This window comes from Lygodium microphyllum, chromosome 10 (assembly GCF_053477565.2).
Source record: "Lygodium microphyllum isolate KBCC chromosome 10, Lygodium_microphyllum_v1.1.10, whole genome shotgun sequence".
NCBI lineage: Eukaryota > Viridiplantae > Streptophyta > Polypodiopsida > Schizaeales > Lygodiaceae > Lygodium > Lygodium microphyllum.
In genome coordinates, this window is record NC_141144.1 from 137080899 (window position 1) to 137098040 (window position 17142).

General features: G+C 39.8%; 1 protein-coding gene across 3 annotated transcripts in view; it reads left to right on the forward strand.

Moving 5' to 3' along the window:
* Positions 1-500: 500 nt before the first annotated feature.
* The window catches only part of LOC148030602 (agamous-like MADS-box protein AGL11), a 68028-nt gene continuing 51386 nt past the window's right edge, over positions 501-17142 (forward strand). The window contains exon 1 of one of the 3 annotated variants that reach the window (XM_087687286.1): positions 501-1332. In XM_087687286.1, the coding sequence (XP_087543412.1) occupies positions 740-1332 (593 nt within the window). In that variant the 5' untranslated portion in view covers positions 501-739. The remainder of the gene's footprint in view (positions 1333-17142) is intronic. The other 2 variants (XM_087687285.1, XM_087687287.1) reach the window with 2 other exon arrangements.

Genomic DNA, 17142 nt, shown 5'->3' on the forward strand with positions numbered 1-17142 from the left:
AGATCAAGTGAGCACATGTCTTGTTTCCACCACCATTATAAAGGTTCCCAACTAGTTCAGGCACTAGTTGGAGTCCATAGTGACTTGATTGCACAGGTGAGATACTGTATGATACATAACAATATGGTTCCCATAATATCCAAGTCTAAAAATTAAAAACAAAGTGCACATATGAGCTAGTTGCAATCCTTTATAGGCCAGGCGTTCATCAAGTGGCCCAAGAAGGTTTGGGGTTGGAGCTTAGTAACTGCAAATTTAGACGCCATAGAAGCTTGCAAATGCGAATAATGGTTGCAGAGACCAGGGCGTGGTAGGAACAGGTCCAAAAGTTACCAAAACCATAAAATTTAGGCATTCTAACCATTCGCAAATTAATTGTCTAAATGCCTCTACGTGTATCGTGGCTGGAAATGATGAGCAGGCCCTGGGGCCTGGTGGGAACAGACCCGTGCGTCCTCCACGTGCCTCTGTATTATGTAATCCTGTTATTGTCAACATTTACGTGCGTCACGGTGTGTGTCCTTCTCCGGAGTCCAGCTCTTTCCCATCGCGGCTTGTACCGTAACCGGCCGGCCTCTCATCCCCCCTCTAGGCTCTTCTCCTCCTCCTCCGCCGCCTACTCCTCCTCCTCCTCCTCCTTTCTCTGCAAAGTGCTTCCTTTTGGGAGAGAAAAAAGAAACAGAAACCAGTCTTTGCTTCCGGCTATCCAAGATTTTGCCTGCTGCTGTCAGGTTCGTGGATGTCCCCGTCTCGTCGGGTGTGCGAGGAGGCCATGGCCGCGCTACAGGAGCATAGTGATTGTCCGTCGCCAGCCCCGGCCTTACCTGAGGAACAGCGTCAGGAGTGGCCTGTGAAGATTAACGACACGGTGGAGCCCTTCGAGGCTACGGCGGAGGCCGAGAACAAGTTAGAGGCCGAGAAGGAGGACGATACAGAAGCTGAGGTTACTACTGCAGCAGAAGATGCTGCCGGAGAGCACGGATGCCTTATCAGGGCCGACTATATATCGAAGCCTCAAGCTGTAGACATGGATATGGCTGCCGTGCAAGCAATGGCGCTGGAAGCAGTTAAGGCGAAGGGGAAAGAAGCGTGTCATGATATGGAGGGCGAGAATGCGGCACGTGAAGCTACTGAAAGGCCGGCAATGCAGGGAGGTCGACGCAAGATACAGATCAGGAGGATCGAGAACACGGGCAGCCGGCAGGTGACGTTTTCCAAGAGACGGAACGGGCTGCTGAAGAAGGCACACGAGCTGTCAGTCCTGTGCGATGTAGACATCCTCCTCATTGTCTTCTCCAGCACCGGAAAGCTCGTCGAGTTTGCGAGCTCCAGGTTGGACCTCTCTCTCACACAGACACATACACAGATGCTCTCTCTCCTGCGCTTGCACGATCTGCTTGTTGTCTTTCTGCAAAAATGCATTTCTTTCATTGTAAGCCGCATGCATCACTGAATATTTGGAATTTTGTTCTCATTAGCACAGAAATGCTTACATCAAATATCTATATCGCTGATCTGTAGCTTCAGAAATTTGGGACCTGGTATATATAGCCCACTAGGATTAGATCAGATTCAAGTGCCACGCTTTTGTGGTTGGTGATTCAGGAGCAGTTACCAGTCCGGCCTAATTAAGCCGGAAGTCATTGGCAGCAGCTCAGTGCTGGTGGCAGCAGATGTCGCTTGATAAGATGTCAGGATTCACGAACGGGGCGATTTTCCTAAAATTGGCTTGAGTTCCAAAGAGTCAGTAATCGTACAGTTGTAGGCGCATGCTTCACACTCGACGACTTAGGTGGGCGATCGAACATCAATCTTCCTTCTAATGCTCACCTGCGCATAATAATTACCCCCAAGGCACTGCATCTTTTCTTTTTTAGGGCAAAAACGAGCTTGTCCTTCTTGAAAGATAGAGCTAGCTTTTTTAAAAGTAGCCTACACAATATTAGTGGGTTTGAGAATTTTTTAATTTTTATTTTTTTAAATATTAAAAAGGTGACACTCGGATAACATGTCTATAAGTTTTTTGAAAATCATATGATGTGACTTATCATTGGAAAACGCTTGAAAAATAGAATCTATTGAGCTATAGAGCGTTTGATTTGGAGTTATAGTGTTTAAATTATGACAAATCCAAAGATTTGATCACGTGTCTCAAACTTATGCGAAACTCCCAGTAAAAATGTAAATTAACTTTCTTACCATAAGTATGTTTTTCATGTATATTTCTTAAATGAAGGATTGTTTTTTGAAACATACTTCACTTATAATTTTTTTTACTATTTATATAATTATGAATCCATGCCATGTAAAAGTATTCGACATGCATTCAAATTTTAAAACATGGAGACAACCATATTGAAAGCAAACATCTATTTTAAAAGGTAGTTTGAAAGTAAAGTACATAGCCATATTTAGCTAGCGTATTTTGAAGAGTCGGAAGTAAATGACATATTTTAATTGAAAATAATTTTTTTTCCATAACATGTTTTAGGAAAAGTTGGATCAAACATCTATATTGAAGGAGTATGGAAGAAAACAACCAATCTAACATAATAAAGAGAGTCTAGCAAGCTAGGTTTACAATTGGATTATATGTGTAATTAAACATTACAAAAACGAAATTAACTATCAAAGATTACATTGAAGCAAAAATAAATTTTAATATTTTATACAATGAAAAATGAATGCCAAATAGAAACATTATACACTATGCAATCAAAAGCTCAAGCATGTAAAAAAGGGAGCAAGTATTATCCTTAGCATCATAACACAAATGCTTCATCAGCTTACAAAAAAGGAGCAAGTATAGAGATCAAAATCTTCTTGAAGTTTCTCACAAGTAGGACCAGAAGGAGAGGATAGATACATTTGATTTGATATAATGAGGTAGCCGCCACCGACATGTTAAAGTCTAGTTACAAAAAGTTAGTGCTGTTGGTATACTTCTTATGAATGCTCCAAAGCTTGGGTGTATCTTATCTTCATAGTTTTTCAAACCTATATTTAGCTAGTATATTTTGAAGAGTCGGAAGTAAATGATATATTTTAATTGAGGATAAATTTTTTTCTATAACATGTTTTAGGAAAAGTTGGATCAAACATCTATATTGAAGGAGTATGGAAGAAAACAACCAATCTAACATTATAAAGAGAGTCTAGCAAACTAGGTTTACAATTGGATTATATGTGTAATTAAACATTACAAAAACGAAATTAACTATCAAAGATTACATTGAAGCAAAAATAAATTTTAATATTTTATACAATGAAAAATGAATGCCAAATAGAAACATCATGCACTATGCAAACAAAAGCTCAAGCATGTAAAAAAGGGAGCAAGTATTATCCTTAGCATCATAACACAAATGCTTCATTAGCTTACAGAAAAGGAGCAAGTATAGAGACCAAAATCTTCTTGAAGTTTCTCACAAGTAGGACCAGAAGGAGAGGATAGATACATTTGATTTGATATAATGAGGTAGCCACCACCGACATGTTAAAGTCTAGTTACAAAAAGTTAGTGCTGTTGGTATACTTCTTATGAATGCTCCAAAGCTTGGGTGTATCTTATCTTCATAGTTTTTCAAACCTCAAAAATTAAATCCCAATCTATTTCTTTCATATTCTTTGGAGTAGAAAGAGACATGAATATGAGCATATCTAAAGTGTTAAGAGAAAAACACAATCTCTCATCACTTTTAACCTGATTTTGTCTTGAAAAACCTCTTTCATAAGCTGTTGAACTTGCAGGGAGCACCACCATATATAAAGTTGGAAACATTTGTATCCATTCTACTTCACTACTACATTGCCCTCAAGCTTCAAGGAGTCCCATTGAAGAATAAGACTCAAAGAGATATAAAACAAATCTTTGCAACTCACCTTTACATTGTTTAGAGTCAATTGAAGGTCTCTCTCCTTTGCCAAATTTTTTACAAAGCTGAGAGAGATATTGTCAAACTACCTAACATTGAATTTGTGGATCCCTAGAATAGTTTTTAGGGAAAAACAACTTTGATGCATTAAACAAGTGATGATCCTGAAATCTCTCACAAAAGTTAGAGATCAATCTCTGAACGAATGCCTTTGCTAATCATTTGCATTTCTCAATAGTAATCACTTCTTTACCCACTAAAGAAGTAAACTGCAGTACATGTTGATGTACAATGCCCTCTTTATCCTTACATGAATACACTCCATTGTTCATGGCCTTCATGAAGCTCCTTAAGTGGTATTTCTAAATATACCAATTATGTATCAATCCTTCAAGAGATTAATAAGCACATCTATTTCTCGTCTAATCATTGTTATGACACGATCCTTTTTTTGAAACTTCTGACTTAATATGTTAGTTTTCTTGAGTAGATCGGCCATGAAATGTATAATAGATAGCATCTGAAAATTTATTGCTTTTTTATACATTGTTGGATACTTGCATTTTCAGTATTCCAACAATGCAGGTGACACTTTTACCAACCTGATACAATAAAACAACAAAGCCAAGAAAGGATTTGATAATAAAATCAATATTAATTTTATTAAAAAGAAACACTAAATAAAAATATACATTTTTCACTACATTTCCACGAGACAACTGTCTTACTCCATAAATTCTCATTATCTCATAATCTCTAAGTAAGAAGGCAAGCATGTATTTATTCACTTCAGCTCTTCTAAGACATTAGTTTGTGTCTTCTACGGCCGTTTTGCCTTTCAGCCCGTGGAATATACACTGACATGTTGCGTTTTGAAGGTTGCCTTGTTATCCTTGCAAATTGTCAATTATCATCATGACCGTCGAATTACATGCATCATCAACAGACACCGTCATCGATCCTGTAATGTCATTAACTAGTCCTCGTCTCTACTTGTAATGTCATCGCATTGTGTTGATTATGCCGTCGTTTCCCTGCGATGCCTGCGTCATCTTGCGAAAATTGCCATAAGCCATTATGCTTTGCGATTTCTTCACCGGCTGTTTCCTACGTTGTCAGTCGCCATCCAACTCATCGAGCAGGCCGTGATTAATCAACAGCCATCTTTCCATCAAAACTACCTGCCGAATGAATAAGGTCGCCATGATCGCTAATGCTCTGTCCTTATAATAAATGCCAACCGGCTATTTCCAGACTGATCCCTTTGATAACCAATGGCATGGTTGGCTGATAATGGACCTTCAAATCTTTTATGCTAATATGTTTTCTTTCAGGCCATTCTGGATATGGCACACTACCCTCTGTTACTAAAGGAGCTTCAGTCAGAAGCAGTGTGTATTGCCCAATCCATTGAACTGCCACCATCTTATTCTCAATCATGCATCTAAAGAAGATTGAAGCTGCTAATGTTATATTTAGAGATAAGCCATATGAAAGTGAAAGGGGTGCCAGTGCATTTTCATTTCATCCACGAAAAGATGAAGTGTAGCCGTCAACATAATTTATGCTTAAAACTATGCTTCTACTCATATTCAACTCTCGTATCCCTCTCCATGCTTGAAAAAACTTATCTATCTTTGTGAGCATTATCAAGGCTTCTTCATGAGACCTATGAAAATTCACCATTTTCTTCAAGGAATACTCACTGACAATGTAAAACTTATGACCCTTTCCTTTGATCCTTGAGTCTTCAAAATGGATATTCCCTTCACATGAACTTGTTTTTCCATGCAATGTGCCCCACAAGAATATGCTTTGGAATAGGACTTCGTGCTCAATCATTCATGTTTTGAGAAAATACGCAATATCGAATCCATGATATGCAACCATTCAAACAATGCTCACACGAAAATTATGGATGCACTGAAGAACTGTGCCTAGCCTAACTATATGTGCTTGTGCATCATGCAAAATGCAAACAAAAAGACACACAACAGAAAACAAATTCCTAATGACATTGACTAATGAGTTCAAATTTATGGCGAAAAACTTTGCCCTTAGGTTCCCAGTGGTGGATACGCAACATCACGACACCGCTCACTATAGGACAAGCTCATCCGCTTGAAATCTATCCAAAGCCATGACATTTTTGTTCATACTCTCTATCTCTCTCTCTACTTGAAATGTTCATTGCTTTGAGTATTTTCCCATCATTATTAAATCATTGATGGCTGCTTCTCCCGTGGAATGTGGGATATTCTCTTAGGCATCTTGGGGTTGCTTCTACTACACAAACATATCTTCTTAGTTCCTTCTTCTCTCTCTCTGAGCCTACCACATAATCATTCATAATTATGGTCTTCTCAATTTGATGAATTGAATTGATATCCAGTAGGTATCAAAGTAGGACGAGTGGCAATCCGTAGAGGAAAACATGGTTCGTGGATGTGAAATCCATTGGCAAAAGCTAGCTTGAATGTGGCCATTGCTGGCTCCTAGTGAGTAGTAATTTTGCACACATACATATGTCATAAGTTGTGATTCAAGCCATGAATTAATTGCATAAATAGGTGCATCTCTAGCCATGCAAGAAAAGAGAAGGTAATGGAATGAAGAGAAGCTTACATTGCATTTCTTGATATGCAAGGGCAATTGTCAATGTAAGGCCACAAATAATTGTCAGCTAAAACTTGTCTAAGTCCTATGTATAAGGCTTGGACCACAAAACTTATCTTAGCTCTATGTATAAGAGTTGGATATAAAAGGCTGTACAAGGACAACAAAGCTGGTAACTATTTAGAGTTTCTAGTCCACCTTAGAAAAATATTATGGGCACTTAGGACTCTATGTTAACAACTCACTTCTTCTAATAGGAAGGTTTCAAGAAATGAATGCAACTTTGAATCTAAGTTTCGATACTTGCGAGAATTATCCGCACATATATGGCCATTTGGTTATAGTTTTTTTCATGCTTCTCTATATATCAATCAAGATCAAAATGTCAATGTTGGCCTCAAGGAAGTCAAGCTCAATATATCAAGGGATAATTCTTACATAATATATAAAAAATCATGACCCTAGCATGGGATTCTATCATGAATACTCATGATACAACACATTTTTATTTTGATAGGGGATAATACTCATTCTATCTTTTAAATCTAAGGATTCCTTTAATTAAAATTATCTAAAAAACTTCAACCTTCATAGACAAGAAAAACCAAAAGCTACCTCCTAAGTATAGCGATTGATTTGGGATTGTAGATAAGAAAAGTCAAAAGCTACCTCCCAAGTATAGTGATCGATTTTGGATTGTCTAGTGGGTGCATGAGCATTGTCCTTGTGGAATTTTTCTTGGCTTGTTGCTTCTTGGTAGAAATTAGCTCTTGTAATACAAACCATATAACTAATATGTCAATTAATTGAGAGACTAATAGGAAGGACTATTAGTTTGACAAGGAATGAGAGATGTTACCTTTAAGTCCAATTGTAGAGAAAAAGATCCATTAGGTAGACTGTGGGATTGTTTGACTATTGGTGTGATTCATTGGAGTGTTATAGAGAGCAATGCTGCAGAGTGAGCTGTATTGTGGCCCAAGAATTATATGGGTGAAATATTGTAGAGAGATCTAGTCACTAGGCTATAAGAATTCTGGATTGATTGCACTAAAGGCTCACTTGGTGGGGCCTTGGGACCCACAACTTATCTCTATATTGCATGCAGCATTGTTAAGGTGACAAAGTGGTCTCCCTTTTATCTAGCTTGGATATGGCATGTGCTACAATGACGCAATGTTTTGCATGTCCAAGACCCTCAAAATACCATCTATTCACAATCACATAGTGCCTTTATGAAAATATCTATGATGGGGAGCTCACTAAAAACCATCAGTAAACAAACTAGCCTATAGAGTTTGCATTTCATCAATCAATAACACCAAACTTTCATGCAAAGAGCAAGTATCTTATAACTCTTCATCCTTTGAGACAATATCAAGATTACAACCAAAGAGTAAGTATCTTATATCTCTTTGATCTTTTGAGCTCTTGGACCTGAAGTGCAAGTGTGGCTACCCCTCACATACCTCCCACCGCAACTGGATATATCAAGCAAATAAACTCATGTCTTTACTGGACAGTCACATGCCTATCTAAAAAATTCCATAGCAACACGTTTTAGTAGTCCATTGGGTGACTATCCTAGGCGACTTTGCTCGACACTTGCGAGAATGCATGGGGTTTATTGTCTAGGTTTCCCGGAGTCCACCTCGTAACGAAAGGTACCGACCATCTCCACGAGGATCGATCTATAAGCTCGAGGTCCTAATTTGACAACTGAGGTCTCAATGTATCAACTAGCTCCATCGGAGGTGTCCCACAAGGACTTCTCGTCCGATTGGAGCGATCGTAGTTATCCTTGGTTCATGGAGTGCAACACTTTTTTCTAACAACTAGTTAGGATTCAAGGAACCTTAACGGAGTTTCGGCACAGCTATCACATCTTTTCCCTAAGATAATTACTGATCAAGGTTTTAAGACCTGACCTTAGGTAAGTCAACACTCGGCTCTACCTAATTTTTTCTAATTAATGTTTTGTTCAATCTCTTGAGAGAAGCTCTCAGCTTACCGGGACCACCCATCCGTAGGACGCATCTGTCAGGGATCTCGCCCATTTGCTTCCCACAAATAGTTTTTTTTAGTTTTCTAAGCGTTGTTAATTAATTCATTATCATAGGTTTTTTGGTGTAATTTTATGGCACAACACAAAGACAAAGAAAAACAATCTTTTGGAAAAAAATATATATTCATTATTTCGCAAAGTTATTCACAATGATTTTCTCCTTCTGCCTACGCAGAAGATAAACCTTTGTTCATCGAAAAATCCCTTCTATCTGTGCAGAAGACAAGAAACCCTCCAAGATTTCCGTCCCTTCATTAATACTGGGGACTCCATGATTCCATCTTGATTTGTGTGAGGGTAAGGCAATTCCTAGGAGCGATTGAGAGGTTTACGGCCAAAGCCCCCTTGGCACTCCTGCCTCCTCCTGCCTAACAGATTTCTCACTGAGCGACCTCTTGTCGTCGGGGTTGGTCCAAAGCTCCTCGCGGTGATACAAAACAATCCCCCTTGGAGTAGGATTTCGTGTCTAGCCGTGTGGGAGGCATAGTGCGATCTTTCCTTTTATTATCATGATTATATATTTACAATCAAATCTAACTGCTGCAAGCACAATCAATATTTCCTATGTACCCATCAATGTATGCACAAATAAAAAAGAAATAGCATCAAGTGTTTTTAGCGTAGGAAGCAGTCCTAGCCAAATCTAGGGTTTCTCAAAGTAATTTTTAAAATGCCTCAAGCCCAAATTCGTTTCTTAATATGAAGCGCTATGTCGGGAATATTGTAGGGACCCTCGGCTATAGCACCAAAATGATCGAGCTATTGGCCGGAAATGAATCCACATTGCCACCATTGACCACAAACTATATCTTCTCCAAACTGATTAAGCGGATGAATAGGAGTTGTGCACTCATCCCATGTCAATGGAAACAATGGAGCTTTTGATGGTCTATTGAGAGTGGTTATATCCTATGGATGGTGCATTGTTACAATGATAGGCTCTTCCAATTGAATGTGTTAGTGGAGAGGAGAGAGCGATTGGCCATGGTTCCGTTCTAAAAAAATACAAGAGAGAAAGAGAGAGATTGTGTGTGTGTGTGTGTTTTGATCCTGAATTTTAATACTCTCTTTTACATAAAGACAAAAGCACCATGAAAGATCATGTGACAAAAAAGTGTCAGTTAACAAATATTAAGAGCCATTTAGATACAAGTGAAATTTACTTGTGCGAGTTGTGGAAGTAGAGATGAGGTACACGTGGCTAGGTCTTGGTGATTTTCACTTGACCAATGCAAGGGTAAAAGAGAGTCAAAAAAGTACATCTAAATTAGGAGATACTTGGACAATTGATGGGAGCAAACATGCATTGATAGCTTTTTATTTTCCTTTCTTTTCCATTGTCTTTTCAAAATGGCAATCTCTTCTTAGATAGCCCATCTATGCTTAAATGTCACTTATAAGATGATATGATGTAGCTAAGTCTTGACCTGTGCATGGACTTTAAACTCATGGAATTACAAGTCGATCATCTAAGTTGACAGGAATTATGTGTAGCCCTTTCATAATCATCAACATGCAAAATCCTCATTCTTGAATTGTACTGGATAAAGTGGGCCAGTTTAGTCAACTGAACTAGATATCAATTTTTGAAGAACCACCTTATCTATATAATTGTAATCACATATGTCCTAATAGAAAATGCTAAGGAATGATTGACTCATATAATGAGCAGAAAAGGTCTTGAAATAAGTTTCAAAGTAGAAAAATTTACAAAGAGAATTACAAAGTTAGTCAAATATTTAAACTCTACATTTTGATCAATAAGACAACTGTCTATGGTCATCTTAAATATCTAAATTATTGCCACCGTAAGTGTCTCCCATTGACAAGATCATTGGAAAAAACACCTTAGGAGATTCATTCATTAAGAGAAATATGGACTCTCTTTTTTGCACCTTAAGGGGTTTCTCTCACCTCTCTCTCTAAAAAGAGATTCCAAAATGATATTAGAATAAGAGATCTTCTACAATCAAGTAAATCTTGTATTTGTATTTTCAATAGATTTCACCTATTATTTTATTCTCAAACTGTAAGATAAGGTCACTTTTTCTCAAAATCCTCATAACTAAAAAAATATAAATCTATCAATCATTAATATACGACTCTTTAATGTCATCATGACTTTTCAACATGAAAATATATTAGAATCATTTTGATTCTTGCTTCTTAAAAGGGTAGAAGATAAAAAATGATATAAAATGATGTACTCATCATATTTTAAGATTATTTTTTACTTAGAGACATCTTTTTGACTCAAGAGTTTCCTTGTAAATTTTTAGTATTTTTAGACAAGTATATGTCTATTTCTGGGTATTTTTTCATTTTCTCTCAAAGCTCTAATTTTGTCCGAAATTTTGTGTACTCTTCTCCTTTCCTCCAGAATATGATTTTTTACATATGAATTCTTCTAAAGCAATACTCAATATTATCTACAACACTCTCTACACCTTGTTACAAGCAATCTCAGGAGTGGTTTTGATAGCATTTGCTGAAATTAGATAATCTCTATCTACAACACTCTCTGCCTTGCTACAAGCAATATTCCTCTTCAGTACTGTGCTATAAGATATCTTTCTCTTCAATACTCTATATTACAAGCAATCAAGTGATAATGGAGGCATCTTTATTTTTTAAATCTCTGTGATATTATTAGTCATAGTTGTTTAATCCTTAAGTGTCAATTCAAAGAGAGAGAGAGAGAGAGAGAGAGAGAGAGAGAGAGAGAGAGAGAGAGAGAGAGAGAGAGAGAGAGAGAGAGAGAGAGAGAGAATATTTTGGATAGAATAGAAGATAAGATTGAATGTTGATTAGAGATAGATTAAAATCTAAGATTACAGGCAAATTAGGGGTTGATTAGGGTTTATCATGACTGAAATCAAGAGAAAGAGACAATATTCAACTAGGTAAAAAAGAACTTAGATATAGTGAATCAAAGGGGTGTAATTGTGTGATTTGAGCCAATCCAGAATTAGCTCCATACTGTTGGATTGATGCTGACCTGCAGCTCCCAAATATTTAGATGTTCTTGCTATTGATCAGAAAATTGGCATCAACCCCTTAGCTTACTATTAATCAAAGTGGTGTAATTGTGTAATATCAAAATTGATATATATTTTTCTTTACAAATTGCATGTGTAGGACGTACCAAGAGAAAGAGAGATATTCACTTTCAATTGGAGGATGAAAATGCACCAATGTTCTAAAGAATTATAGAAAGGGATGATACAATAAGATACACGATGCAACAAGAAAGAAATGCAAGAAAGAAAAACATGGACCTTTGGGTTGATGGGTGCATTTATCCACCTGATCCAATCACTCAAAGGCCACCACAATTTGAAGGGCTTACATCATTTGTAAAGTTCGTTTGTGAAGGCAATGAAGGATTGTATGGATACACATGCAGGCTTGTCACACAAGGATTAGCAGGGGTTCATCAAGCCTTGACAAATATGCAGACAAGATTACAAGGGAATATGCAGTCTTTGATGGAAAAGTATAGATTATTAGCTGAGAAGGATAGGGAGAACGAGAGCCTACAACAAGCAATGTCTGTCATTGAAGATGCTATGCAGGCTACACATGTGCAAAATATGGAGTTACAGTCTAAAGTTATGAACTTGGAGAAGGAGAATCGAAACATAAAGAGGAAATTCACAAAAACTTTGGAGATTGGGCCCTCTTTAAAAACTAAAGAAGCACGTCAACGCATCCGATTAGTTAAACCAATTCACTGATTAACCAAAGGAAGTTGGACAATATCATTGACGGATATATGCTCACTTTGCTACAATCATGAGAAATATGTTTCCTTATGGAGAGAATGATACTATTGTTAAAGTCCTAAGCAAGGATATGGTAAAAAATACATTGGAAAATCGTAAATTCAGGGATATTGTAGATGGTATCGCAAGTGAACATCTTAGGGATGTGAGCAACTTGTTTACTGCTATAGATACTCAAGGATTATGTGACAAAAATAGAATGAGTTCTAAGTCATATAGTATGCTCTATCAACTATTGGATACATGATTTAAGCAAGTCTTCAAAACTAAGCAATAATGCCTTTGCCAAAACCATTTCACATAAAGAAGGCTTGAAAATAACTAAATGAGAAAGTTTTAGAACTAATCGGTGAGCCAATGCATATGGAAAATACACACATATTGAAGTATGGTTCCAAAGAAGTTGCATTTATATTGAATACATCCAACAACTTTGTATTGGATATACGTAGGGTTCAGATTGCTATGGTCAAGTTCTACAATATGTCTATGGAAGAATGTAGAGGCAAGCTTAAGTTTATCCTCAAACTTAATGAGAGTGAGATTATTAAGGAGCAAAAACTTGAACGTTATTATGCGAGCGGTGATCGAGAGCAAGCCTCACTCACAACCCGATAACGAGATGTTAAGGAGTGCCGGTTGGGGTAATTGACTTTGTCGAATGGACAACTCAATTTGAAAAATTCAGATATTCGATAAAACACCACAAAACAAGACAAAACAATGCCTCTTATAGCTCACAAAAAATTTAAAACCTGTATGCGGGTAGAGCATCATACAACCACACAATGGAAATACCAATAATTTGAAAACAAACCAAGAGAAATATATTCTCGTACCTTAATAATCTTGAGCCGATGCTCGGCGCTTTGACACCCAAAAGCTCTAACTTCTGAATTAGCATGATAAGAGCTCACTCTAGCATGCGACCCTCTACTCTTCTCTCTCACATAATACAATTATAATGAAGGGGGAAGGCCCTTAACTCTCCATTCTTATCTCATTATATAGTTTTCTATCCACACTCACACACATTAGGCTTTTTGCTTTCAGCTTTTGGCTTTTGCTTTTCTACTGCTTTTCACTATTTTCGTTTTTTTTGCTTTATGCATATCTCCAACTTGTTTGGATCATAACTTCGTCATTTGAACTCCAAATATAGTTGTTCGGGTACTCAAAACGATCGGAACGCATTGAAAGGTGAGAAGGATCGAAGCTTGCACATGAGCTATGGCGGGAGAGCAAGAGCAAGAAAGAGAGAGACAAGAAATGGGAACTCCAACAGTTACAATGTGTAACCGGGCCTTCCTTTATTTACTAGTCACTAAAAAATGAATGTAAAGAATAAAGTGATGTGACGGGCGTCTGTCACCTGCAGTGTACAGTGGCGGGTACTGTTAGTGTAGTAATACACGGGGCGGCACGGCGGAGGCGCCTTTACCCCAACAACCTCCCACTTAAAGGCGAATCTGCCCCAGTGAGAGAGAAAGAAAGAAAAAAGACAGTACAACTGTACATAGGTACAAGGGATGAGAAAATGCAACATCTCATCCAACGCCCATCAATCTCCTGAGGAAGGCAAAGTGCTCAGTAGTGAGGCTTTTCGTGAACAGATCTGCAAGATTCTCGTCAGTGGAGATCTTGACAAGGTCAACAGACTTATCCTCCACGACACCACGTATGAAGTGATACCTCACCTCAATGTGTTTTGTCTTCGCATGGAAGACCGGATTCTTAGCCAACTGAATGGCACTCATAGAATCCGAATGCAGTGTAGGTATAGCGTCAATCCTAAGGTTAGCAACTAGACGGCCTAGCCATATGGCCTCCTTGCAAGCCTCAGTGGCTGTAACATACTCGGCCTCAGTGGTAGACAAAGCCGTACACTTCTGAACCCTGGACATCCAAGAGACAGCACCTCCAGCATAGGTGAATACATAGCCAGAAGTGGACTTCCTACTATCTGCATGTCCTGCATAATCGGAGTCAGTGTACCCCATGACCCCTGTATCCTGGCTGCCATAGCAAATACACATATCTATTGTGCCCTTCAGGTACCTCATGATACCCTTCACGGCATCCTAATGTTTCCTACCAAGTGTAGCCATATAGCGTGCCACAACACCAACTGCAAAGGCAATATTTGGACGAGTGGCTATCATGGCATACATCAAACTACCCACGGCTGAAGCATAAGGGATCTAGGCCATCTCGGCCCTCTGCTCATCTGTCTGCGGACAATCGTCCTGTGATACCTTCACATAAGAAGGCAATGGACAGCCAATAGGCTTTACGTCCTACATGCGGAAGCGCTCAAGGACTTTATGAATATACTCCCTCTGTGACAAGTAGAGGAGTCCCTAATGCCTGTCACATCTAATGCGCATACCAAGTATGTGAGAGGCCTGTCCCAAATCCTTCATCTCAAAGCTCTTCTTCAGCTGAGATTTAAGAGCATCTAGCTCATCATGAGCTTTCCCTGCTATCAATATATCATCCACATAGAGTACCAAAATAAGCAATGAACCATCACGGGCTTTCTTCGTGTAAAGACACAGATCCATAGCACTCCTGCTGTAGCCCTGTGACTACATAAAGGCATCAAACTTATGATACCATTCCCTAGGTGCCTGCTTCAAGCCATAAAGACTTTTCTTCAACTTGCACACTAGGTGCTCCCTGCCAGGTTCTGCAAAGCCCTTAGGCTGCTCCATATAGATCTCATCATGCAAGTCCCCATGTAAGAAAGCCGTCTTGACATCCATATGATATAGATCTAAGTTAAGCTGAGCAACCAAAGCCAAGACCAAGCGCAGGGTGGCCATCTTAACCACAGGAGAAAAGACCTCATCAAAGTCTACACCATGCTCCTGTTTAAAACCTTTGCTACCAATCTAGCCTTGTGTGCCGGCTTGGGGTGTCCAGGGGTACTTTTCAGCTTGTACACCCACTTGCATAGCAAAGCCTTCTTGCCCTTAGACAAGGCAACCAAATCCCAAGTCTCATTCTTATGCAAGGAGTCGATCTCAGACTGCATAGCCCTCTCCCAGGAGTGACTGTCACCCCTGCGCATAGCCTCATCATAAGTGAAAGGCTCTCCTGCATCTGTAACCAAAATATAATGCATAAAGGAATGAAATCTATCAGGTGGACGTCTGTCTCTAGCAGACTGCCTCACTGCAGGCTCTGCTGCCTGCCCAACTGCATGTCCAACACCCTGACCATGAGCATCTGCTGCAGCTGTAGGCTATCCAACTGGCTGTGCAGGAGCTCTAGGCTCCTCCTGAAAGATCACTCTACGGATCTCAACCACCTTCTCAGGCTGCATGTGTTAGATATGATCAATGCCCCACCCTCATTAGGTACTACCAATGATCCATGGTGCTCAAAGTTGTAAGGCCCCCATTATGAGGAGAAGCCAAGTGTGAGCCCGGACATTGGTGGAGTCCTGACTTGTATATCAGATGAGGTCTATGTGACCGGATGGCAAAAAGGTGACCATTGTGGGTCTAATCTTTGGGTTAGACGGAGTGGTTAAGCTGGTAGCAACTCGAGGCACATTGCATTGAGTTGCGTGGTAAGGGAGTTAAAAGGGGCCCCTATTGTGGGGTCCGGGGGCCGCGGAAGCGGCCCCTGGCTGGGGGGTCCCAGGGGGGCCAGCGGCCCCCCTGGCGGGGGTCCGGGGGCAGCGCCCCCGGCCCGATGGTAAAGGGAATATTCCCTGGAATATTCCCTGGCCGACTAGTGGAGGCTCATATGGTAGGTCGGTCAGCAGGCCGACCTAACGACCTTCGCGGGCTATAAAAGCTAAACCCCTTCGCAGCCATCTCACACTCATCTTTCACCCAGTCAGAGTTGTTGTTCCAGCTAGCCTTAAGCTCTTCACCTATCTTCTGTCTAGATCGCCATCTAAGCTTCACACAGTGGAAGCGCACGGGTGGACAGAGCCATCTTTGTATCAGTTGTTTGGAGTTAAAGAATTTACTGATTCTCCTCTTATCTGTTGTGTACTCTCTATCTCTTTCTCAGATTCTGTTCGCTGCGCCGTGTAATATTTTACAGCATGTGCATCTTGTCTTCATGGAAAACTACATCATGGCTGCGTACTATTTTCCACGCAGGCGGATCCCATAGGCGATAGCCCATCTCTCCTGAATCACCATAGCCAAGAAAGATGCATTTAATGCTCTTTGGATCCAACTTACTCCTCTTGTCCTTGGGCACATGGCAGAATGCCTCACATCCAAAGACACGGAGATGCGCATAAGAGGGTGGCTTACCAGCCCAAACTTCCTCTGCAACCTGGAAATCCAATCCACTAGAAGGCGATCGGTTTATGACATGCACTGCCGTACTAACTGCCTCAGCCCAAAAGCTCTGTGGTAGGCTGCATGGCTAAGCATAGAGCAGATACGCTCCTGAATAGTCCTGTTCATGCGCTCAGCCAAACCATTCTGGGTGGGGTGTAAGGGGCGGTTAACTGACGCTTAATACCCCTGTCATCACAAAATTGCTCAAAAGCACGTGAGACATATTCTCCCCCATTGTTAGTCCTAAGGCATTTCAGCCTATACCCAGTCTGGTTCTCAACAAGAGCAAGCCAACGCTGAAAGACTGCCAAGACATCGGACTTTTGCTTTATGGGATAAGCCCACACTTTCCTAGAAAAATCATCAATGAAGGTAACAAAGTACTTCGCGCCACCCATAGACATACACGGCATGGGCCCACAAACATCTGAATGTACCAAAGCCAAGGGCTCACTCATGCATGGCCTACCCGATTTCTTATGCGTAGACCT